We start from the raw sequence: 24,414 nt of genomic DNA, 5'->3' as shown, positions 1-24,414 counted from the left end.
AAGATGCAGATGTTAGAGCTGGATCACCATCATCATCATCTTCTTCTTCATCATCATCCTCCAGATTTGTGCAGGCAGTCTTGACAGCAGAGGTACACCCTGAAGAAGGCGTGTCCCTCTCTTGTTTTGATTCCTGCTCTGAAGAGAGAATGTTCCTCTGGCTCCGCCTCCATCTCTGATCCAGACCCACAGCTCAGAGTTATTAATAGCACAGACTAAGAGGGAGTCCCGAGTAGATAATCATCGACACGCTGCTAAATTTATTAGAAGTTATAAATGCTCGGCCACCGCATATGGATTCGTGAGTGATGATGGACGTGCTGTTAGAGGTGATTCAAGGTTTTAATTTGAAGTTTTTAAATAGGTGATATAGTGAACCACTTTAAGTTCTGTAACTTAAATCTTTACATCTTTTTATACTGGGGTTCTGGGACCCCCAGAGGACTACAAGGGACTAGATATAAATAAATACTCAAATACACAATGAAACATAATGCTAAAAAATCAGTACATAAAACAAACAAATAGGAAATAAAATAAATTTACATTTAAAATAAATATAAGCTAGCAAATCATCCAAAATGTAATACCCGTTATAAGAAATAAATACCAAATAGGTTAAAATAGAAAAAAAATGTTTCAAATAAATAAATACATTACAATAAGTAGATAAAATGAAATTTAACACAGGGTTTTACTACAAAAGTTCAACGACTTTTCCTGGACTTTCAAGTCAATTTTCATGACCTAATCATTCATGTAATGTCTACATATACATGGTAAATCATATGAAACGTTTAAATTTATTGCAGCATATCATAAAGCACACAATAGTTTCAATTTATTTTTTTATATCTATGTAAAATAGTTGATGCTTACACAGCACTAATCTTGTGAGATCATGTTTTTGACCAAGAAAAGAAAAGAAGTAAAAACAACTAACCTCAATTCCAATATACAGATATTTGTCAAACTACTTTTAAATAATCTTAATAGTTTGTTAAACTAGTAATCGTAGATAAAAGTAGTTCTGTTGTAAAGTCGTGATCACACTGCACTTTTTGCTCCATAGACTTCTATTCATGCATGCGAATGCAACAGACAAAAAACGCAAGCACGTGCTTCGCATTTCACTGCATTCAAAAGTTCAGGCTTGGTGTATTCTTACCTACGAAATCACATCAGGTGATTGCGTGAGAACATTCATTCATTTTCTTTTCGGCTTAGTCCCGTTATTAGTCTGAGGTTGCCACAGCAGAATGAACCGCCAACTTATGCAGCATATGTTTTATGCAGCGAATGCTCTTCCAGCTGCAACCCATTTCTGGAAAACATCCATACACACTCATTCACACTCATACACTACGGACAATTTAGCCTACCCAATTCACCTGTACCGCATGTCTTTTGATTGTAGGGGAAGCCGGAGCACCCGGAGGAAACCCACGCAAATGGGAGGAGAACATGCAAACTTTACACAGAAATGACAACTGACCCAGCATAAGCTCGAACCAGCAACCTTCTTGCTGTGAGGTGACGTCACTACCTACTTTGCCACCGCGTCACCCTGCGTGAGACCAATAGAAGATAATTTAAAATAAGAAATTTCAAATATGGAGCAATCGCTCACTGTTATTAATGTCTAATCATATTGTTTAACCCCGCCCCTTTTTCCCAGTACCGTACAACAGAATTTTGCAAGCACAAGCTCTAGCATGACTGCAGCTTAAGTCGCTTTGGACAAAAATGTCTGCTAGATGACTAAATGTAAATGTAATTTTCATTACTTTTTTTAAAACCTTGTGGGGTTTTCTGTTTTAATAATAAGTAGATAACATAAACAATTACCAATAAATAGATAAAATAATGAAACTGAATAGAAACATTTCCTAAATGATTATTTCACACAATGTAAAAACAGAAAAAGCACTGAAAGAGCAAAAATATCTTAAGTGGAACTAATATTCTTGCTTCGACTAGTTAAAACATGAAGTTTCCATAATATTCTTTAAAATCTTAAATCCAGGCAACATTCTGAATGGACCAATAACAAAAATACAGATAATGTTATATTATTTTTGGAAGTTTGAGTCAACTATAAATGTTCATTTTTTTTTACTAGAAACTATTTAGATATTAAAATTAAATCCTTCCCAAAGGTTCTATTTGGGGATGGCATCTAAAGATTAAAAACAGAAGAAAATTTCCTACTACAAAGATTTTACCAGTCTCAAGGCTCAGTATTTTAAAAACACAAAATCAAATCTCTCAAAGTGCAACACGGTGACTCAGTGGTTATCACTGTCACCTCACAGCAAGAAGGTCGCTGGTTCGAGCCCCGGCTAGGTCAGTTGGCATTTCTGTGTGGAGTTTGCATGTTCTCCCTGTGTTGCCGTGGATTTCCCCCACAGTGCAAAGGCATGAAGTAGAGGTGAATTGAATAAATAAATAGGCCGTAGTGTGTGTGAATGAGTGTGTATGGATACTTCCCAGTACTGGGTTGCAGTTGGAAGGACATCCGCTCTGTATAATATATGCTGGATAAGTTGCAGCCAGGCTCATTCATTTCAGATAACAACAACATACTTGCACCATCAAGTGTGCAATGGATTATATGCACAGCTAATGTTTTTCAGCCAATGATGAACTTCCAGTGAAAGCTTAATGTGACTATTTTCAATTTCATGAGGTTCCTTTTACAGCATCGATGTTGTAATGTCATCCAAATATATTTAGTTAAACAGACTTAAGCATCGATTTGGTTGTTAAAGCGTAAAAAGAGACCACAGACCTTTTAAACACAGACGCCATTATTAGCAGCCGGCTAACCAGAAATTCGACTGAAAATACTGGAGTAAAATTAATTTCCATATTCCACATACAAGGCATGTAAAAATAGAATTTAATGCAGTGCTTCTTGTTCATGCACTTTATATCGTATCTCATACTTTCTTTTAAAGTAATCAGATCTTAAATGCTGCATTCTTTCATGGGATGACAATTAACCAGAGGCCCTGAGGCTGGCTTATTGAAATTAAGTCTGTGTGCATATACCCCATTCAGTACTAGTCATAAACCTAATGTATTAAGTGTTCTAAAGTTAAATGTATTAATATGACTTTATTGCACTTTAAACAAAGCGTCTCCAGCCATTCGAAAGCAGATGAACCATCACAAGACAGAAAACACAGCAACGACATGGTCAGAAAGCAAAAAACGTGACAAATTAGAAGTCTAAAGCCAGGTTCAAAACGTTGAGAATGAGAAATGAGAAAGCAAATGAAAATCCCCCACTGTCATAATCCAGTGCAAAACTCCCCGTTATTTAATAATTGATGAAGTTTTACTTCCTATTGCTGCTCATGTTAAGGTCTTCCTGAGCTTGAAATGGCACCAACTGCACCACTGGGAGTCCAACAGTATGTAACATTTGCACAGAGAAGAATAGCACGAGTACAATACGAAGGTGTTTGCACAAGAGCTTTATAAAACAATCTCACACTAAAACAATTATCTTAATTGGTCAAACATGATTCTTTTTTGTAATATTTAAATCCAACAATACATACTTGTCATGTCTATCAACAAATAAAGATGTTATGGCTCATATAATATGAACGACATGACAATTATAAACATTTCACAGTACAGTACTGCAAACAACCTCATGATTACTCTTTTGACCGTCCAGTGCATGATCAATTTAATCACAACTGGACGTCAGAGGTATATTCTGATGGATATTCATTTTAAAGTTGAAAACAGTGTGTCCCAGAAAGCCTGCGACATGCTCATGCACATTTTAATAGTATATTTTTATGTTTTATATTAATGATATAACCACTGAGGTGTTTGAAAAGGGAAGATTGCTACTTTACAAAAAACTGTTGTGCGAATCACTCCCCTGAGAAAGGAAGAAATGGTTGTATAAAAATACTCCAATGCATTACACAAACTTGTTACATTCTTAGATGTATCAAAATGTAGCAATGGCATGTAAAAAAATGCATTTGTACTTTTTTCGGCTTGGCTTTAGAAAAGACACGGTCACATTCAGTCCTGCAGTAATACGACATCAACGTTGTCGTGAACTCCTTGCAGTAGCAGCTCGCCATCGAAAGTGATCACCTTCTTTCGCTTGGCCGCTTTCAGTGTTCCGACAAGAGCTTCAAAGAGATTGGCGCATTGGTCATCGTTAAACAAGACTCCGAATTTGACGCTGGTCTTCCCGTCTGCATCTGCAAGATAGAGAGAGTGGGTCAGGGATCACTGTAAATCATTTATTAACAACCCTGAATGTCTCCTATTAACATTCAAGCACTTTTTAAGCACACTGTTGAGGCAGTTGCTACTCTCAAAAATGAGCAGGATGAATCTGAGTGAATATGCGAGCCAAAAACCACAATCCACTTGTGTATCGACTGACATATGTGCACCTAATGTTTTTTTCACCATTATTATCTCTGGTGTAGTATCATTGATATGGCAGCAAGGTTATTTGATTATTATGCCAGAATAAGAGCATATTTGCCTTATTGGCCAAGAAAATATCAACTTTTCATTTTCTGTCGGTCTTAAGATGTATCTACAGACGTGTCAAGCTTTAAATAGGAAGATTATCGAACCTCTCCGGTCATTTTTGACTGAGATGCTAATGGTCTAATCTGATTCAATGATGTATGCTAAGCTAAGCTAGTAGTGCTTGTACCCAGAGGTTGAATGGATTAAAAAAAGGAAAGATTCCTTTCAGAATTGTGGTCATAATTGTACCAGAAATTTCAGTTTAAACTGTGCTGCCATTTCCTTTTGAATTCCTCATCAGGTTAAGACCTGTCCTGCATTATTGAGTCTGACATGTAAAGACTTACATAAAAGCTCTTATGACAGACCTGTTACTCAATCACAGTTTCAACAAGATATATTTTGAAAGTCTAATTTACATCTCAGTGTTTCAGAATCATTTATTCATTCATTCTTTTTTGGCTTAGTCCCTTTATTCATTCTGCTGTGGCAACCCCTGATGAACCACCAACTTATCCAGCATATGTTTTACACTTTATTTTCAGAATAGTGATTCTGAAACAAAGGCGACACAATGGCTAGCACTGTCGCCTCACAGCAAGAAGGTCGCTGTTTCGAGTCAGTTGGCATTTCTGTGTGGAGTTTGCATTCCCCCCCTGTTGGTGTGGGTTTCCTCCGGGTGCTCCCGTTCCCCCACAGTCCAAAGATATGCGCTATAGTTCAATTGATAAACTAAATTAGCCGTAGTGTATGTGTGTGAATGCAAGAGTGTATGGGTGTTTCCCAGTTTTGGGTTGCAGCTGGAAGGGCGTTGGCTGTGTAAAACATATGCTGGATAAGTTAGTGGTTCATTCAAGAGACTAAGCCGAAGAAAAATGAATGAAAGAATTATATCTGCGCCACCAAACCAACAAGGTGCTTAGAGTGCGTCACCTTTTTCAGACTTTTCCCAAATAAAGTTTGTTAAAAGAAAATTCTATGAAGAAAATAAATAATAATTTTACTTCCATAATCTTAATTTTCTCATTGGCAATTTGGTGACATTAAGCATGTGGTTAAGCAATGGTTTGGCACATTCCAATCAAATATTTAGTCAATTGGTACTACAAGACATACATACTAGGACATTTTTAAATTCATCTAAATTTTCAAGTGAATGCTTTACTTAAACTGTTAATTAAAATAATTTATACTAGAAAAAAAGACCTCATCCCTAACAATGATGTTGTTCACAAAAAGTACAAGACTTACTTTTACTGCCCAGTCGGCGGATTTCATCAATGAGCAGACTGACTTCATGTTCCACATTCATGTTGGTCTCTGAAAGTATACATTCATATAATTACTGTAAATGTCTTATTTTTCAATCAGTCTATACTGACTGAAGTCTATACTGATTGACTCACAAACTGGTAATTGAAAAACTTTAGGATAGTTTATTATTGGTTCATTAGTCAAATAAAAACTTGTTGTCAGGCGTTAAAATGCTAAAAGTAGCACACAAGTGTACAATTTCTACTGTGAAATTGGAATATAATGCACTTTTTAATGTACTTTTAAAAGCACACTATTAAGCCAGCTGCTAATCTCCAAAGTGAGCAGCACCAATCTGAGTGAATATGCGAGCCAAAAACCACAATGCACTTGTGTGTCGACTGACAACTGACATTCGTGCACCTACAATTCTAGAATAGTTTTTTCCCCATTTTTATCTCCGAGTCTGGCGTAGTATTATTGAAAAGGCAGCAAGGTTACTTGATTATTATGCCAGAATTAGAGCACTGTTGCCATATCGGCTATGGATCTAACTACAGACGTGTCGATCCTTAAATGGAAATATCATCGAACAAAAGAAATTATGGAATATAAATGTGAAATTGAAATATAAAGTTTTAATTTAGAGTTAAAAAAAGATAAAAACATAAAGAAAGAAAATAAATGTTTACCCTGATTTGCACAAAATGCTCAACAAAATTACACCGAGTTTAACATTTGTTGATGCATATCAAAACTTTTGTCAGGAAATTTTTTATATTTTGACATATTTATTTGATGACTTAAAAAATGACTATTTTCAAAAACAATTTAAAATCATAATGCAGCCTCTCCAAATAAATAAACAAAAATAAATAAATGTATAGTTATTAAATCTATACACAGCCACTATTGTTTAAATAAATGTTTTTATTCATTTGTCAGCAACATAATGCTTTTTTTAAGTACCCTTACCTTATCTTTCATGAAAATTTATAAGCACATAAAAATAGTACTTTATTAATTATTTTATATAAAAATACAAAAATATTATTACACTCTTATTTTGACATTTTCTCACAAAGTATAATGTAATGTATTTTTTTAATTTAATGCGGTCAACAACCAAGGCTATTTTTATGGTTAGAACATTTTAATAATAAATATACAATTGAAAACAACAAACAAATGAATACATAAATTTAATGAGATTTTTAGTGTTATGCATGATAAAAATTCTAAAAAAAAAATCCTGGTATCACTTTGTTTAAAATGTCCTTAAAATAGTTCATTTCGTTAAAAAAAGCCTTGTGGAATCATTAAAATCATGACAGACCAGTAAAATGTGTTTAACAGTAATGGGAGTTGTGCATTACAAATAATAAGTAGAGTCTTCATCTTTAAGCAAAAAGGCATAAGTTAATCTTGTATGTCCAAAACAACATCTGGTAAAAATCACCTGATCAAATCTAGTCTTAAAAAGGTCTTAACAATGAGATTTCAGGTCACATTTCATACAATTTATTATTTCCAATGCATCCCGCTCCTCTTGCCACTTATTTAAAATGGAAATGTTGATTAAAGTTCTCATCTCTAAAAGTGCGATTTCTCAAAGTTTATAAAACCCTGAAAGAGACATGTTATTTGCATTTAACATACTTTCTGTATATATAAAATCTCCTTTTTGACATTTTATTTGATGCTGACTTACAAAATAGACTTAAAAATGTAAATGAGTAAGCTTGATGCAAGTTTGCATATGTAGACGTTATAGTCAAAAACAGAACACTGGAATAATAAACAATAGTTCTTTAATAGAGTCATAATCAGTCTTTGATTACAATAAACAATGCACGTGCTGAATAAACTGCTAAAGTGATTTAGACAAGCACGTTCTATTCAAGCTTTACGCAGAGCGCCCTCTCTGGACGCGTTGGGAATAGCAACGCCGCACCCTACCGGCTTATTGCAGATGCTGACCATTCAAAGACTACTATTACTTATTTCGAATTTTGATATAAAAAATAATACGCGTGGTCTCCCTTTTTTAACACCATACCGAGAGATAAAAACATAACGAGACGTAAAAAAATAAACGCCGTCACGGGTATCACAGAGCACGAGGATTATCATTTGATCAAAGCAATGCGGAAGTGCGAATCTTGACACTGAAAGTGGAAGAAATACGATAAACATTGTATCGAACTTAACCAGAAATCACACATAGTTTAAACTCAGTCAACAGATACAATCATTTCCATGAAATACACGCGAATAAATGAAATAGCAAATACTTTTGGTTGGAGGCATTCACAAGCACCAGAGCTTGAATATATATTCCGTATTATTAATTCATAACTCCAACGAGAAAACATGTATTCGCATACATATTTGATTAATAACATAAACCATTTCAAAGGAGTTTTATGTTCAACCTACTTACCTCAGTGGTGGTTTTGTGCCGCCGCTCTGCAGACTATAGGCTGATTGAAATGAGAAAGCACTACCTTAGATGGCTTGGTGAGTGTGACGTCACATTCAACCTCTCTGTTATAGGTTAACCTAGTTGCAATGTAATTTGTTAACCTACAGTGAATTTTTGGGATAAATTTGGAAAGGCGCTGCCCGTTAATTAACACCTCTTGGATGGCATAAAATAAGCTGTACAGTGTGTATAAGAGCTTCCGGACGTAATGTTTGATATATACAGTATAATAAGAGACTGGCGTGGTTTATGCCTTTAACTGCCTGCTCTACCACTTTCCAAATTTTCAGATATTGAGAAACAATGTTCATTTTGTGAAAACAGTGAGGATTTCTTATGTCACTTATTTGTTGTTTGTCAGAGTGTGCAATCATTTTGGAATTATTTTGTTTTTCTGGGTATTCTACTAAAATAATATGTGGGTAACATAGAATGCAAAATAAATGGTTTGTTATTTTGAAAATGGTGATTAAAACATTAACAATTTTGTTAATTTAATTATTTTAGATGGTAAATCCACAAATTTAGACTTTCAAAATCTCCTTTATATAAGTTTTTTTTTTATTAACGAATTTACTCAGTAAATGAAGTCTCTCAACGCTGTAAAAAATGTAAAAGCTCTTGTAAGCTATTATGAATCTGTTTTTGGCATCTTGTGAATGTCTTCCATTTGTTTTTGTTCTGTTTTGTTTTGCGTTTATTTATTTATTTATTTATTTGAATTTCAATTATCTTTGGATTTTTTGTTTGTTGCCTGTTTTGCTGTATTTGTTGATTATTAATGCACAATAAAAATAAAAAATAAAAATAACTGCCTGCTCTACCAGATTGTTGACCATATTTTGTCTGTTTTAAATAATGGTTTACACACACAGCATTGTTGGTTAACAAAAAAAATCAATCAAACATAATCCTGTTGCTCTACTACACTTGATTTTGGTTTTATTGTAAAAAAGAAAAAAATATATGTTAATCTGAAATATTTTGTGGCATACTTCAAAAAATAAAGATGATTTATTCATTCATTCAGTCATTTTCTTGTCAGCTTAGTCCCTTTATTAATCCGGGGTCGTCACAGCGGAATGAACCGCCAACTTATCCAGCAAGTTTTTTTTACGCAGCGGATGCCCTTCCAGCTGCAACCCATCTCTGGGAAACATCCACACACCCATTCACACACACACTCATACACTACGGACAATTTAGCCTACCCAATTCACCTTTTCCGCATGTCTTTGGACTGTGGGGGAAACCATTGCACCCGGAGAAAACCCACGCGAATGCAGCGAGAACATGCAAACTCCACACAGAAACGCCAACTGAGCCGGGGCTCGATCCAGCGACCCAGCAACCTTCTTGCTGTGAGGCGACAGCACTACCTACTGCGCCACTGCCTTGCCCTAAAGATGATTTAGTATTTAAAAATGTTTGATTTTGAATATTTGTTTTAATAAATTGGTCTTTCACTTCATATTTTCAGGTTTTTCATAGTATATGTAATAATTCCAGTACTTTTACCATAAATCGACATATCTGCAATTTGGTAGAGGCTGATATTTTTTAAATTATGTTTTTTTCTCAGTTTTTCTCAGTCTCTTTGGTACATTTTTCAGATCAGAATGGCAAAACAGTAAGTGCATTTCACAAAACAACTCATAGAAAAAGCAAATGACCATTACCTGCAAAAGCCAGTCTCTTGCTCAAAACCCTTAGTTCAACTCTCAAAACTGCATTTCTGTGTCAGTGCTGTCAGAATGACACTTGTGTCATTGTCTATGGATAAGACAAACAAGTCAAATTACTTAGTCATGTTATCAATATAACAGTATACTTTGGAGGGATGTTCTGATGTAAACTATGACAAATTTTTCTTTCTCTATTTTTGCTCGTTGTACTGAAATTAGTTGACAGATTATGTCATTTTGATACAGATAGAAAAATACTGCACTGCATAGCACAAATAAAAAACAAAACAAAAGTAGAAATCTGAACAATAATAAAATAATTTGTTCAACTTTTTCAGCCATTTTGCATGTGAAGACTTATACCTTGAACAAAGGATTAAATATTGTGGCGGTGAAACTATTCAACAGACCAAAATAATTCATTTTGATCAACATGAATTAATAATGTAAGAGCAGAGAATTGCACATAATTATTTGCATGGATGTATACGCAAGCATTTGCAACTTGTTCAAAGAAATGAGAAACTTCTTTTCTGATATGCAAAAGTGACGCAATGATCTGAGAATTTCAATTCTGATCTGAAAAATGGACCAAAACGACTGAGAAAAACTGTAATGCATTGGATGTGTTAACTAAAGCGACATTAAGATGTAAAAAATGCAATTCAAATTTTTTTCTTGGTGGGGCAGTTAAAGGGTTAAAGGAATAGTTAAAAAAATTTATTTAAAAACAAAAGATGTTTTGAAAATGTTGGAAACCTGTAACCGACTTCAGTAGTATTTGATTTCCATGCTATGGAAGTAAATACAGTTTGCAGTTCTTTTTAAAATATCTTCTTTTGTGTTCAGAAGAAGAAAGAAACTCTTAAAGGCACTTGAGGGTGTGTAAGAAATGTTCATTTTGTAGTGAACTATCCCTTTAAATAGCTATTTTAATGAACCTTTGTAAATTTTAATACTGTTTATATTTTAATACAGTTTAGAACTGAGCTAAACTAAACACTAAAAACTGAACTACTCTGTTCCAATTTACTGTGACCATTTATGTGAAGCTGCTTTGACACAAACTACATTGTAAAAGTGCTATACAAATAAAGGTGAATTGAATTGAATTATATAACTACATTATTTACAGTAATTATTGTTTTGGCGTCATAATAATTAACAACGACGAGTACTTAAGCCCATTTTAGAACATTGTGTATTATTGCACTTTGTACAGGATGTGATATTTCATCTACTGAACACAAGATGGCAGTATAGAGCAATTTATATCAGGTTGATCATTTGTAGCAAGAATAAAAAGCTTACATGATTTTCTGTATTCGATAATACACAACAAAATAGATAGACAGACAGATAGACAGACAGATAGACAGAAAGACAGAAAGATAGACAGAAAGATAGATAGATAGATAGATAGATAGATAGATAGATAGATAGACAGACAGACAGACAGACAGACAGACAGACAGACAGACAGACAGACAGACAGACAGACAGACAGACAGATAGATAGATAGATAGATAGATAGATAGATAGATAGATAGATAGATAGATAGATAGATAGATAGATAGATAGATAGATAGATAGATAGATAGATAGGATTATTTTTGAACATTGTATTGAATATCATCTAACGTTACTAAACACCAGATGGCAGTATAAAGCAATACTTTATGTATGTTTAGTACTGCTCATATACCTATGATTACTGATAATTTATAAATGAGAAAATAAAATTTAGGCATACTTAAATTTTTTTTTGTTTTCGATAACAAAAAAAAATCCTATAAACTGACAGACAGGCAGATAGTGTGCGCTACAATCTGCTGAAAAGCGCATGCGTACAAAAATGACGGGCCGTCCTTACGCAAGAAACTCGACTTATGACTGATGGTGCCAGTTTTGTGTGGAGTAGTGTGGGAATTGTGGTTTTCTGTGCCCGACTGTTCTTTTGTAGTTTATAACGTTGTACGTAATTACGTAAGGGGGTCGGTAACTACACCGTCCAACCGGCTTGGCTTAAAAAGAAACGGGTTCGCCTCTTATTAAAGGTCGTAGTCCTGTCTTGAGCTGTGTCAACACTTGAGCATGCTTTTCAGGCTCGTGGTTCCTTTGGGACATAGTTAATTTCATAAATATATATTATATTTTTTTTCATTTGGAAGTCAGAAGACACTTGTAATGTCTCATCTTCAAGAGAATTCGCGGTGGCCCCGAGTTTCAAAGTTCACTTTATCAGCCTGTGCTGCAGCTGTGGCAGAATTGGGTAGATGCATTTACATTCATTCATTTCATTTAGCAGAAACATATAGCTACTTAACCTTTGTAGTTAAAAAAAATGTATAATTAAATAAATGTATCTTTAAGCAAATAATATCTATACATTTGTATTCATTGATATCTGCCTAATGTATTTGAATATTTTTTTTTTGTCTACTTTCTGTTTTATTAATAATATTTTTGTTTAGTCACATTCCCCCTGGATCTTACCAAAACCAGACTCCAGATCCAGGGTGAAGGCAGATCTGGAAAGAATGGTGGAAGCGTACAGACTCAGAAATACAGGGGCATGTTGAGCACAGCTGCAGGTATAGTGCGAGAAGAGGGGCCCTTGAAACTGTGGCAAGGGGTCACACCAGCTATCTACAGACATATAGGTAACGTGTTATGAACTTTATTCACAACTACATCAATGCACAAACCAAAATCTTAATTAACTTAATCTTTAGCTGCATGTGCAAAAAAAGCTAAATTAGTAATAATTATTTAGTATGAATACTGTTATAATGGTGAGTCATGGCCAGGGGCGTATTTAATGATTTTAGAGCCCTAAAAAATTCCAGCCAAGGGGCCCAAAAGTTCTAAAGTGCACCTTTTGTACTTTCACAACTAAACATAATAAATGAACTATTTTTCACTGTACAAAATATGATAGAAAACAATGTGTTATATAATTTATAGTATCATTTATACTTCTAGGTATTTATTTGGGGCCCCCTAGATTTCCTGGAGCTCTAAGCGGCTGCTTACCTTGTTTATTGTTTAAGTCCACCCCTGGTCATGGCTAAAATATGGCTAATTTATTTTATTAAAATAAATCAATAAAATAAACTGGACGATTATGATAAATATATAAACCTGGAATTCCTGTTGTACCACAAATGCACATCATGTCAAAAATACTAATCCAGGCCTTTATGAAAGTCTGTTTTTCTGTTAAACATAAAAGAAGATATTTTGAAGAATGTTGGAAACTTGTATTGGTACTGACATCAATATAGTAAAAAGTCAATGGCTACCAGTTTCAAGCATTTTTCTAAATATATTCTTTTATATATTTTTCTTTTGTTTGACAGAAGAAAGACAATCATATGTATTTGGAACATAATGGCAGAATTAAAATGTAAATTTTTATAAAGTAAAAAGACTTTTAAACTTTTTATTAATTTTTAAATATATCCATTCACAAACCCTATAACCCTCACAAAGAAAAGAACAAAACATAGCTGTCGATCGCTTCAGTCTAAAATTACAAGTGTTTGGAGAAACATGGCAATGTTAATAATGATAATAATAATAACAAAAACAACAAAAGTAAAAAATAAATAAAAGGTAACACTTTATTTTGATGGTCCTTTTGAGTATTAGTAGACTGTCTGCTTAATATCTGTTGAAACTGCTTCTTCAACACACATAACTGACTATAAGAAACTTTGCAAGTACATGTCAACTAAACCAAATACAGAATTTTTTAAAATAAATAAATTATATATACATATGTTTGTAGGGTATTACTTAATATGATCAACATAATCAATAAAGGGGTGCCATATCTGATACAAGTGTTTACATGATCCTCTTAAAGAGTATAACATTTTTTCAAGGTAAAGACAAGACATTATCTCTCTGGTCCATTGAATAACGGTGGGTGGAAGGTTATCTTTACATTTAAGCTGAATTGCTCTACGTGCTAAAAGAGAAGAGAAGGCAAGAATCGTACACTTTGATGCAGAGAAACATGAGTCTTTTGGGGTGATTCTAAATAATGCCACAAGTGGTTCCGGCTCTAATTATATTGAAGCACAACAGAAAGGGTATTGAATATTGATCTGCAATAGTTTTCAAGTTTATGGCAAATCCGAATGTGCCTGGCATTAATGAATTTGCTTTAAAGCTGTGTTTTTAATATATGGAACTTGTGTATGTACTGTAGATAAAATACAGACATTTTTAAATCTATTTCTGACCTTTGAAATTCCTCATCTTCAGTGTATTCAGGCGGCAGGATGCTGGCCTACGAACAGATGAGGGAATCTGTCTTGGGAAAATCTGAAGATGGCATTTTTCCAGTTTGGTGAGGGAAGAAAACATGTCTGAAATGGAACAGAACAGTGATTAAAGAATGGCTCAGCACGTGTCCTGTTATGTTCACAGGAAAGCAGTGATCGCCAGTATGATATCAGGTGCTTTGGGTCAGTTCATAGCTAGTCCAACTGACCTAGTGAAAGTTCAGATGCAAATGGAGGGCAGGCGACGACTAGAAGGGAAGCCGCCGAGGTGAGACATGAATAATGACTGATAAGTCTTCTCTAAAAGACTGCTTGTTCTAAATGTTTTGAAGAGAAGCCTATTTAGCTCACCAAGATTGCATTTACTTGATCAACGAAACAGTAAACCGAAACAAAATGTGAAATTTAACAATTTAAAATCACTGTTTTCTTTCTGGATGTACTTAAAAAGGGATTGGTTTGTCTTCAGTGTCCTTCACAATCCTTCAGAAATTCTGATATGGCTTGATATTATTATCAGTGTTAAAAACTTTAGGGCATACTAAACCATAAAATGCTACCAAATGAAATTGTTAATTAAATTCCATAATTAAATAAATTTGTTTAAGAGTGAAGTGAAGACATTTATAATGTACAAAACAAGAGATTTAATTTCAAATAAATGCTTTAATTTTGGTCCTAATTTTTTAACCAAACTGTGAAGAATCGTGAAGATGTACTAATAATAGAAGAGTACTAATAATAATGAAGACTGGAGTAATAATGCTAAAAACACAGCTTTGAGTCACAGGAATAAATGAATTTGTGTGGGTTTCCTCCGAGTGCTCCGGTTTCCCCCACAGTCCAATGACATGTGCTATAGGCGAATTGGGTAAGCTAAATTGTCTGTAGTGTATGTGTGTAAATGAGTGTGTATGGATGGTTTCCAGTGAAAGGTTGCAGCTGGAAGGGTATCCGCTGCGTAAAAAAACATATGCTGGATAAGTTGGTAGTTAATTCCTCTGTGGCGGCCCCAGATTGATAAAGAGACTAAGCCGAAAATAAAATGAATGATTGAATGAATGAATTAGTAGTTTGTAAGTATTTTTGCCAAAGCGGTCTAACTGGCATTGGTATTATGTGAAGGATACTGGCAACAAAGGACCCAAATGCAGGTTTATTACAAGAATGGTCAGGCAGGTAATGCTCAACAGGGTCAAACAGATATACAGAGAATCCAGAATCGTAGTCGAAGAACCGGTGAATGGTCAACCATGGCGGCAAGCCAGGTAAACAGACAAAGCAAGGTCAAACAAGACAAGGGAAGGGAAGGGAAACGTTTTGTAAAGTTCACTAAACAGGGTCCCACTTTATATTAAGTGGCCTTAACTAATATGTACTTACACAGAAATTAATAGTTTGTTACAATGTACTTATTCTAAATACATGTATTTACTGTGTACTTATGCTTGATTAAATACATGTATGTAATTACATCTGTAATTAACTTTTGTAATTACATTTGTAAATACACTTTTGACCATCCCTTACACGTTAACCAACCCTTAAACCTACCCATGCCAACAAACCTGTCCATATCCTAACCTCTATCCCAACTCAAAAGCACCACAAGTGTTCTCAAATACATTATAAACACAGTAAGTACATTGTATTTATTTTTTATGTAAGTACATAGTAGTTAAGGACACCTAATATAAAGTGGGACCCTAAACAGATAAACAAAATTCAGCCCAGATGAGTGTGTGAGTGTTGTTTATATAGTTTTTGAATCCGTCCATGAATAGCTTCAGCTGTGTGTGCTTACAATCAGCGGAAAGCAGGAACCGGTGTGTGCGATGTGCATGCTGGGAGTTGCAGTTCTTTAATCATCAGAGAAGGATTGCCATTTCAGAGTGGAAGCAAACTGTGATTTATTTAATGAAATATTTCCAAATCAGAGTTTTTTTTCAGTGGATTAACTTGGATTAATTGTTCACCATAAGACTAACAATGCCTGCTAGACAAGTAAAAATGACAAATTGTGATTTAATGCAGATTTTAAAACTACATTTAATAGCAAAAGTTATTTTAACTTGTTGTAATATTCCACAATTTTACAGTATTTGTAAGTTGGTTTTGTTGACAAACATTGTTAGTCAATGAAAACACTGTGTTTTTTAAAGTACTAAGTTGTCTGCGTATTTTAAGAGCTCTGACTGAGACAAGATCACAACTGAGCATTTTTTAGATGAGTGCTGAGATTTCCAAAAACGCTTCAGTGGACACGTGCCCTTACTGTATTTTTGATCAAACAAATGCAGTCTTGGTGGACAGAATAGACTTCTTTTAAAGTCATTTAAAAAATCCTACTGATCCCAAACCAGTTTTACCAGTAACGTGTGTGTTCATTCTAATCGACAGGGTACGTGGAGTTTATCATGCTTTTACAAAGATCGTCGCACAAGGAGGAATACGAGGTCTTTGGGCCGGATGGGTTCCCAATGTTCAGAGAGCCGCATTGGTCAATCTAGGAGGTACAGAAGTCATAAACGTAACCACAAAAAAAGCATCTCAAAAGTCATTAAATAAGCTTTCCATTGATGTGTGGTTTCTTAGGACATGGGAATTTTTGGCCAAATGAAATGTAAATACTGAGAAAATACAGTGGGAAATTGACAACAAATGTTCTCATGGAAGATTATTTTTAGTAAGTGGACCTATTATGGACCTTTTAACAAGACGTAAAATAAGTCTCTGATGTCCCTAGAGTGTGTGTGAAGTTTCAGTCCAAAATAATGTAATGTGTATTTATATAGCGCATTTATTTTGTATGGCGATACACCCAAAGCGCTTCACAATCATGAGGGGGGGTTTCTCCACACCACCACCAGTGTGCAGCATCCACTTGGATGATGCGACGGCAGCCACAGAACAACTGCGCCAGTGCGCTCACCACACACCAGCTATTGGTGGAGTGAAGTGACAGTGATAGAGCCAATTCGGTGAGCCGATAGAGGGACTTTGGCCAGGACACCGGGGTTACACTCCTGCTCTTTCACAAGAAGTGCCATGAGATTTTCAATGACCACAGAGATTCAGGACCTCGGTTTAACGTCTCATCCGAAAGACGAAATCCGAAAATAACACACAAATAATGTTTTAGAACTCTTTCAAACCCCTTTCAGGCTTTGATCCAAATAGTGCCATTTTTGTTGACTGTTGCTTTAAATTCAAATGAGGTTGTGTTCCCAGCCCTCTTTTCAAAAGAAGGCGGAGCTACCTGGCAGATTCAAAACTCTAAAGGCTGATTTATATTTCTGCGTCAAGCGCACGTGTATGGTCCGTCACAGCCTTCATGTGGTCGCAGACCCCTCGCAGTGGCATGAGAATGTCAATCAAAGTGTTTCTGCAGACTGTTTTAATGAAGTGTGCTTTCAGCTGTTTAAACCCCTTATAAAATGTTTTTTGCATAATAGGTCCCCTTAAATATTCAAATGATTTTTGAAATTAATCGTTTTGACTTGATGTAGTTCTATTGTAATTTACCCATGCAACATAAGACTGGTTTTGTGGTCCAGGGTGACAATTTTTCCAAACATCTACACTGTAAAATATTATAGGATCAATTAGTCATGACAGCAAATGTGTTTAATTCATTGTAACTTATTAAACAAAGTTAATCATGTTCCAAGTTAATTTTATGTTACGCAAGCTGTTTCAAGTCTGTTTAACATAATAGAAGTTCAATGTTCAATTTGATTCAGCTTAAAAATTGAATGCAGCCAGGATTTGTTTACAGTGTACTGACATTTTCAAAATCAACCTTTTCATCTTGATTTAATGTTTAGATCTCATGACGTACGATACAGTGAAGCATTTTCTGCTGAGAAACACCTCCATACCGGACAACAGCATCTGTCATGGATTGTCAAGGTGAAATTCTGTAGCACCGCTAATGTTGACATAAGTAATAACATCACGTTTAATAGTCTGTTTCAAAACATTTCCTAGCATATGCTCGGGATTGGTTGCTGCTACTATGGGAACACCGGCGGATGTGGTGAAAACTAGAGTCATGAACCAGCCTCGGGATTCAAACGGGAGGTTCGTTTAGTGTAGTGTGTGTTATTTTAATATATTAAACACAATATTGTTTATAATGGGGTTTTATTCTTCTGTTTGAAGGGGTCTTCTCTACAGAAATTCTACTGACTGTCTGGTTCAGTCGGTCCGAAGAGAAGGATTTTTTTCTCTATATAAAGGATTTCTTCCAACGTGGTTTAGAATGGTAATGTGATGTTTAATTATTTAGGTTATTTTATTCTCATTTGTTGTTATTCTAACTGTGCTTTTGTTTGCAGGCTCCCTGGTCTTTGACTTTTTGGCTTACATTTGAGCAACTGAGACGAGCAATGGGAATCAGCTCATTTTAATGATTTTTGATGAAGTGTTTGTTTAATTTGTATCTTTAAACCGTTACTTGCTGACATTCCACTCTTTATTCAATTGTTGGGCACTAGTATGAGAAAAAATACTTTTTTACATCACTAGTATGAGAAAATACAAGGTTTCTTGGATAAATAAAATATGTTACAGACCTTTATTTGTGGTCTCTTTTTTAAAAAACTTTAGTATTGCGGAAATGTATCATATTAGAATCTAATATAAAAGTAAAGTAACATAACATTATTTATGTTACGGTAAAGTAACATAAATAAAGTAACTTTTTTAAAATAGCTAAAAGTGTTGTTTAGTTACATTTTAAGGAAAGTAATGATAAATTATGTGCTATTTTTGTAAGTAAAATAGTAAGATACGCTTAAAAATGTCATTTTTTTAGAAAGTGGTTATTTAATAATGACTGGATTAATACTATTGTTTATAAATGTAGAAAAAAAGCATCCTAAACTGGTTTAAGTGGGTTTGCTGGTCTTGAATTGTTTAATCCAGTCTCCCAGTCTGGCAAAACAGGTTATTTTAATATTGGAATGTGTTTGTATATTTTTAATTAGCTTTAATTTTATATTATTATTATTATTATTATTGTTGTTGTTGTTGTTAATATAAGTAATTGTATTTTTATAAAGTTAAAGTCAGAATTATTTGCCCCCCCTGTTTATTTTTTCCCCAATTTATGTTTAACGAAGACATTTTTTTCAACACATTTCTAAATATTATAGTTTTAATAACTAATTTCTAATAACTGATTTATTTTATCTTTGCTATGATGACAGTAAATAATATTTGACTAGATATTTTTCAAGACACTTCTATACAGCTTAAAGTGACATTTAAAGGCTTAACTAGGTTAATTAGGTTAACTAGGCAGGTTTGGGTAATTAGGCCAGTTAAAATTTAAAGCTTGAATGGGCTAATAATTGACCTTAAATGGGTTTCAAAATATTAACAACTGCTTTTATTCTATCTGAAATAAAACAAATAAGACTTTCTCTAAAAGAAAAATGTTATTAGACATACTGTGAAAATGTACTTACTCTGTTCAACATTATTTGGGAAATATTCAAAAAAAGAAAAGCAAATTCAAAGGGGGGCTAATAACTCTGACTTCATCTGTAAATCCACGTGCATTTTGTATGTACATACAGCTGAAGTCAGAATTATTAGCCCTTCTGTAAAATTTTAAAAATATTACTCAAGTGTTAATGGAGATAATATATTTAATAACTAATAGTTTTAATAACAATAAACAATACACAATAGTTTTAATAACTAATTTCTAATCTTTTATTTTTTCTTTGCCATGCTGACTGCACATACTATTTTCCTACTTACTTTACAAAATACTAGTATTCAACTTAAAATGTAAATATGTTAACTAGCCAAGCTTGGTTACGGTTCTTTAGACAAAATAGAAAGAAATCACAATGGAGCTAATAATATTGACCTTAAATTATTATTATCTTTTTTTTTTTTAATTTATAAATATGGCATTTTTCCTGCCGAACTATTAGAAATAAGGCATTTCGCAAAAGAAAAAAAAAGAAAGGAATATATATATATAAATATTTAAAAAAAACTGAAAATGTCCTTGGTCTGCTCTTCATTTTGACTTCAACTGTATATAGCCTAGAAGACCAGCTAAAACTTCAGTCTGTAATTGATATGTAACTATAAACTGGTATTTTTAACATGTAAACTGCACTTTTCTGTATATTTATTTGAAAATTTTGTGATGAGCAACTTTTTTTCTTTTAGAGAAATTGTAGATTTTTACCTCAGGCAGTTCGAAATAACTGAGTGTATTATACCAACATGACAGCAGTTTCATGTAGTATTATTTGTAGAAAGTGTTACGTTGTAATATTTCGTGTCCTAAAAGAACCGCTAGAGGGCAACCAATCCCAAGTAATTTAACCCGGAACGTAAACAGCGACTCATTTCCGGTCTGGCGATTTTTTTTCCACGTTGAGCAAAATGGCAACGCCGGGCAGCGGCTCGTCCAGGCGTTTGGTTCAGTATGTGATCGTCCGGTCAGACCTGATCCACAGTTTATCGTGGCCTTTAGGAGCGGTTATAACGCAAGCCTGTCACGCGGCCACTGCAGCCATTCATTTGCACTACAGTGACCCTGACACTCAGCAGTATCTGGCGGAGCTGGACAGCATGCATAAAGTAGTGCTGCAGGTCAGTTCTGATTGCCAGCAGTATTAACAGAATAAATTAAGATTCAAACATTTACGTACACACACCATTTTGAAGGATATATTAAATAACAATGATCCTAATGTATTCTCTGTATTACATTTTGAATTTTCATAGCTTAAAAGAATCAATGTCCACATATTTTTGATTACCGTTAAGATAGTAAATTGCCTTTTGTTACAGTTTTGAACTACTTTGACAATAAGCAGGAAATGTTCATGGGCAGTAACTTCACCAAATGAAAATGGTCTATATACACCAGAGGTTTCCAAACTCGGTCCTGGTGGGCCAATGTCTATAGATTTTAGCTCAAACTTACCTCATCACACCTGCATAGATGCTTCTTGAAAGCCTAGCAAGAGCTTGATTAGCTAACCCAGGTGTGTCTGTTGGCGTTGGAATTAGACTTTGCAGTACACCGGCCCTCCAGAACCGACTTTGGACACCCCTGATACACACATTCTGAGTTTTGAGTAGTTTTTAGTTCATAGAAACGTAATTTCAGATTTACCAGTTTAGCCTGTTAAATGAATGGAACTTAATTGAATTTGCTTTGATGATTGCTTTGTCAAATCAAAATATTTATAAGAAAACAACAAAATAATATCAGTGACATTTTCTAGCACAAATGAATTATACTTGCAGAAATGGCAGTAGGTTTGACTTTGAATATACTGTTTATCGTAAAAAAAAAAAGAAAAATTCACAAAATTTGGTGAAAAAAAACAAAAAAAAACCGCAACTCTGGTATAACTTGATAATTAAACAGTTTTTTTTGATACCTGAAGATGCTCCATACATACTCATACCCTATAAATATGGGACTATTCATTCATTCATTCTCTTGTCAGCTTAGTCCCTTTATTAATCCAGGGTCACCACAGCGGAATGAACCGCCAACTTATCCAGCAAGTTTTTACGCAGCAGATGCCCTTCCTGCCGCAACCCATCTCTGGGAAACATTCACACACACACTCATACACTACCGACAATTTAGCCTACCCAATTCACCTGTACTACATGTCTTTGAACTGTGGGGGAAACCGGAGCACCCGGAGGAAACCCACGCGAAGGCAGGGAGAACATGCAAACTCTACACAGAAACGCCAACTGAGCCGAGGCTCGAACCAGCGACCTTCTTGCTGTGAGGCGACAGCACTACCTACTGCGCCACTGCCTCGCCAATATGGGACTATTTTCGAAGCTATTTCTTTTTTATATACATATCGTCTGGTTTAAAATGAAAGTGGACTGAACAAATTGTCATGGTAACATGGTAAAACAACAATTTAAACAAAAAAAATCTATATTTTTCCCCTCACAGGCACCAGACGAGGCCTCTCTGTCCACTCTCTCCAGTACTCTAGAGGAAAAAGACATCGCACACAAACTGTGGATGGAGCAGCCTGAGAACATCCCCACATGTTTGGCACTGAAACCGTACCCTAAAGAGACTGTGCAGCCCTATCTGAAAAAATTCAAGCTTTTCAAATGAACTCTCAACATAAAGACTCCTCACAATGAAAGAAAGAAGGTGCTGGAACAGCTTTATCATCACGCCTTTGATTTTCTACATCTACATTGTGTGCTGGTAATATCTGCACAATAGGATGGACATTTTGTTTATGCTGGAATCAAAATAATGAAGTGTTCTGATGACCCTGACCCACTGGAAAAGGTTTTGAAAGAACAAATTAATTAAATTAATGAATGACTAATTATGTAAGACTATAATAGTAATTAAATAAAGTTCCAAGAAAGCTGAATAGCTCTAAACTGTTTTTTTTTTGTGAATCATTAAGCAACTGGTGAAGCTTCATTCTTGAGTAAATAACTCCTATGAATTGATTCTTTTTAGTGAATCAAAAAATTAGATCATGAACTGTGAGGGTTGATTCTTGAGCGAATGACTCTTATGAGCTGGTTATTCAGTGAATCAAAATGTTCATTATGACCAAGTGAGCTTGATTAAAAAACAAATGACTCCAATAAGCTTGTGAATCAAAAGATTTCTTCATCACCAACAAATCTTGAATGAATGACTCCCATAAGCAAGTTATTTTTAAGGAGTAAAAAGTTCTGTCATGACCAGTAAAGTTTGATTCTTGAGCCAATAAAGTTTATGAGCTAGTTATTTAGTGAATCAAAGTTCTTTATGACCAATTGAGCTTGATTCTAAAACAAATGACTGCTTTAGATTCATTATTTTATGTGAAGCAAAAGCTTTTTCAGCAGCGAAGCTTGATTTTTGATTGAATGACTCCCGTAAGCAAATTCTTTTGAGTGAGTCGAAAAGTTCCATCGTGACCAGCACAGTTTGATTCTTGAGTAAATAAAGTTAATGAGCCAGTTATTTAGTGAATAAAAAAGCTCATTTGACCAATTGAGTTTGATTCTAAAACAAATGATTTCTTTAAACTGGTTCTTTTTACGGAATCAAAAGGGTTCTTCATCATCAGTGAAGCTCGACTCTTGAATGAATGACTCCCATAAGCAAGTTCTTTTCAGTGAGTCAAAAAGTTCTGTCATGACCAGCAAAGTTTGAATCTTGAGCAAATATGAGCCGAACTTTTTGATTCACTAAACAACCACCTCATACGAATGACTCATACGTATGAGGTGGTTGTTTAGTAAATCAAAAAGTTGATTATGACCAACTGAGCTTGATTCTAAAACAAACGACTCCTTTAAGCTGGTTCTTTTAAGTTTTGAAACTTTTTTTGTGAATCAAAAATATCTAGTGAAGCTTGATTGTTGTCCAATTCACTCATGTGAGCCATTTTTAAAATGTATTTACATTTTTTTTTGAGGATGTCAAAAAAGATAAGATATATAACAATAAGTATTTACATTATATACACACACACACACACACACACACACACACACACACACATATATATATATATATATATATATATATATATATATATATATATATATATATATATATATATATATATATCACTGAAATGCTCACGGCGACCAGAGTTCAATGCACGGCTTGAGGACCTTTGCTGATCCCCCCCCCCCCCCCTCTCTCTGCTCTCCATGTATTCCTGTCTCATCTCTACTGTCCTATATAATAAAGGTGGAAAAACCCCTAAAATATACAGTATTTGAAATAATAATAATGTATGACCAGTAAAACATGGCTCTCAAACTACTGACTCACATGCGCCAGTTCATTTCAGTCAGTCACAAATAAGACTATTACAATTAAGACGACTTAATAAATCAAGTTGGAAAAAACAGATGATGAAGTATCCTTTATAAGCAGTTGTTCCTCCAAATTCAAAACAATCATAAATCATAAAACGCTTCCTTAAATATAATGATGGCACTGGCAGTACTGTTTTTACATGGTGCTTTATTGCAATGTGTTGCATTCTCACATTCATGGATGTTATAGAGATTTGTTAGTCAAAGCATAATTTCCTTCAAGGTATGTATCTTCACCTTGGAAAAGCAACAAAGGGGCCATATGCACGAGGTGTGAGTGAATGTTTCTTGTTTGTGTACGTGTATGC

General features: G+C 34.4%; 3 protein-coding genes across 3 annotated transcripts; 2 read left to right on the top strand and 1 right to left on the bottom strand.

Moving 5' to 3' along the window:
- Positions 1–2,211: 2,211 nt before the first annotated feature.
- On the bottom strand, positions 2,212–8,301 carry abracl (ABRA C-terminal like). The gene is given in 4 exon segments (NM_213642.2): positions 2,212–2,278; positions 2,547–4,238; positions 5,773–5,841; positions 8,219–8,301. Coding segments are annotated over 2 exon segments (246 nt in total). The 5' UTR covers positions 5,834–5,841; positions 8,219–8,301; the 3' UTR covers positions 2,212–2,278; positions 2,547–4,053.
- A 3,728-nt stretch (positions 8,302–12,029) lies between these two features.
- On the top strand, positions 12,030–18,824 carry slc25a27 (solute carrier family 25 member 27). The gene is given in 9 exon segments (NM_200341.1): positions 12,030–12,219; positions 12,422–12,610; positions 14,223–14,307; positions 14,388–14,510; positions 16,643–16,755; positions 18,070–18,154; positions 18,233–18,325; positions 18,407–18,509; positions 18,583–18,824. Coding segments are annotated over 9 exon segments (948 nt in total). The 5' UTR covers positions 12,030–12,134; the 3' UTR covers positions 18,655–18,824.
- A 1,816-nt stretch (positions 18,825–20,640) lies between these two features.
- ptrhd1 (peptidyl-tRNA hydrolase domain containing 1) lies at positions 20,641–22,650 on the top strand. The gene is given in 2 exon segments (NM_001030275.1): positions 20,641–20,866; positions 22,209–22,650. Coding segments are annotated over 2 exon segments (381 nt in total). The 5' UTR covers positions 20,641–20,656; the 3' UTR covers positions 22,380–22,650.
- The last annotated feature ends 1,764 nt before the right edge of the window (positions 22,651–24,414 follow it).

Source organism: Danio rerio, chromosome 20, assembly GCF_049306965.1.
Source record: "Danio rerio strain Tuebingen ecotype United States chromosome 20, GRCz12tu, whole genome shotgun sequence".
In the NCBI taxonomy this organism is placed as follows: domain Eukaryota; kingdom Metazoa; phylum Chordata; class Actinopteri; order Cypriniformes; family Danionidae; genus Danio; species Danio rerio.
Note: the sequence above shows the minus strand (reverse complement) of the source record. Positions and strands in the feature narration are given on the sequence as shown.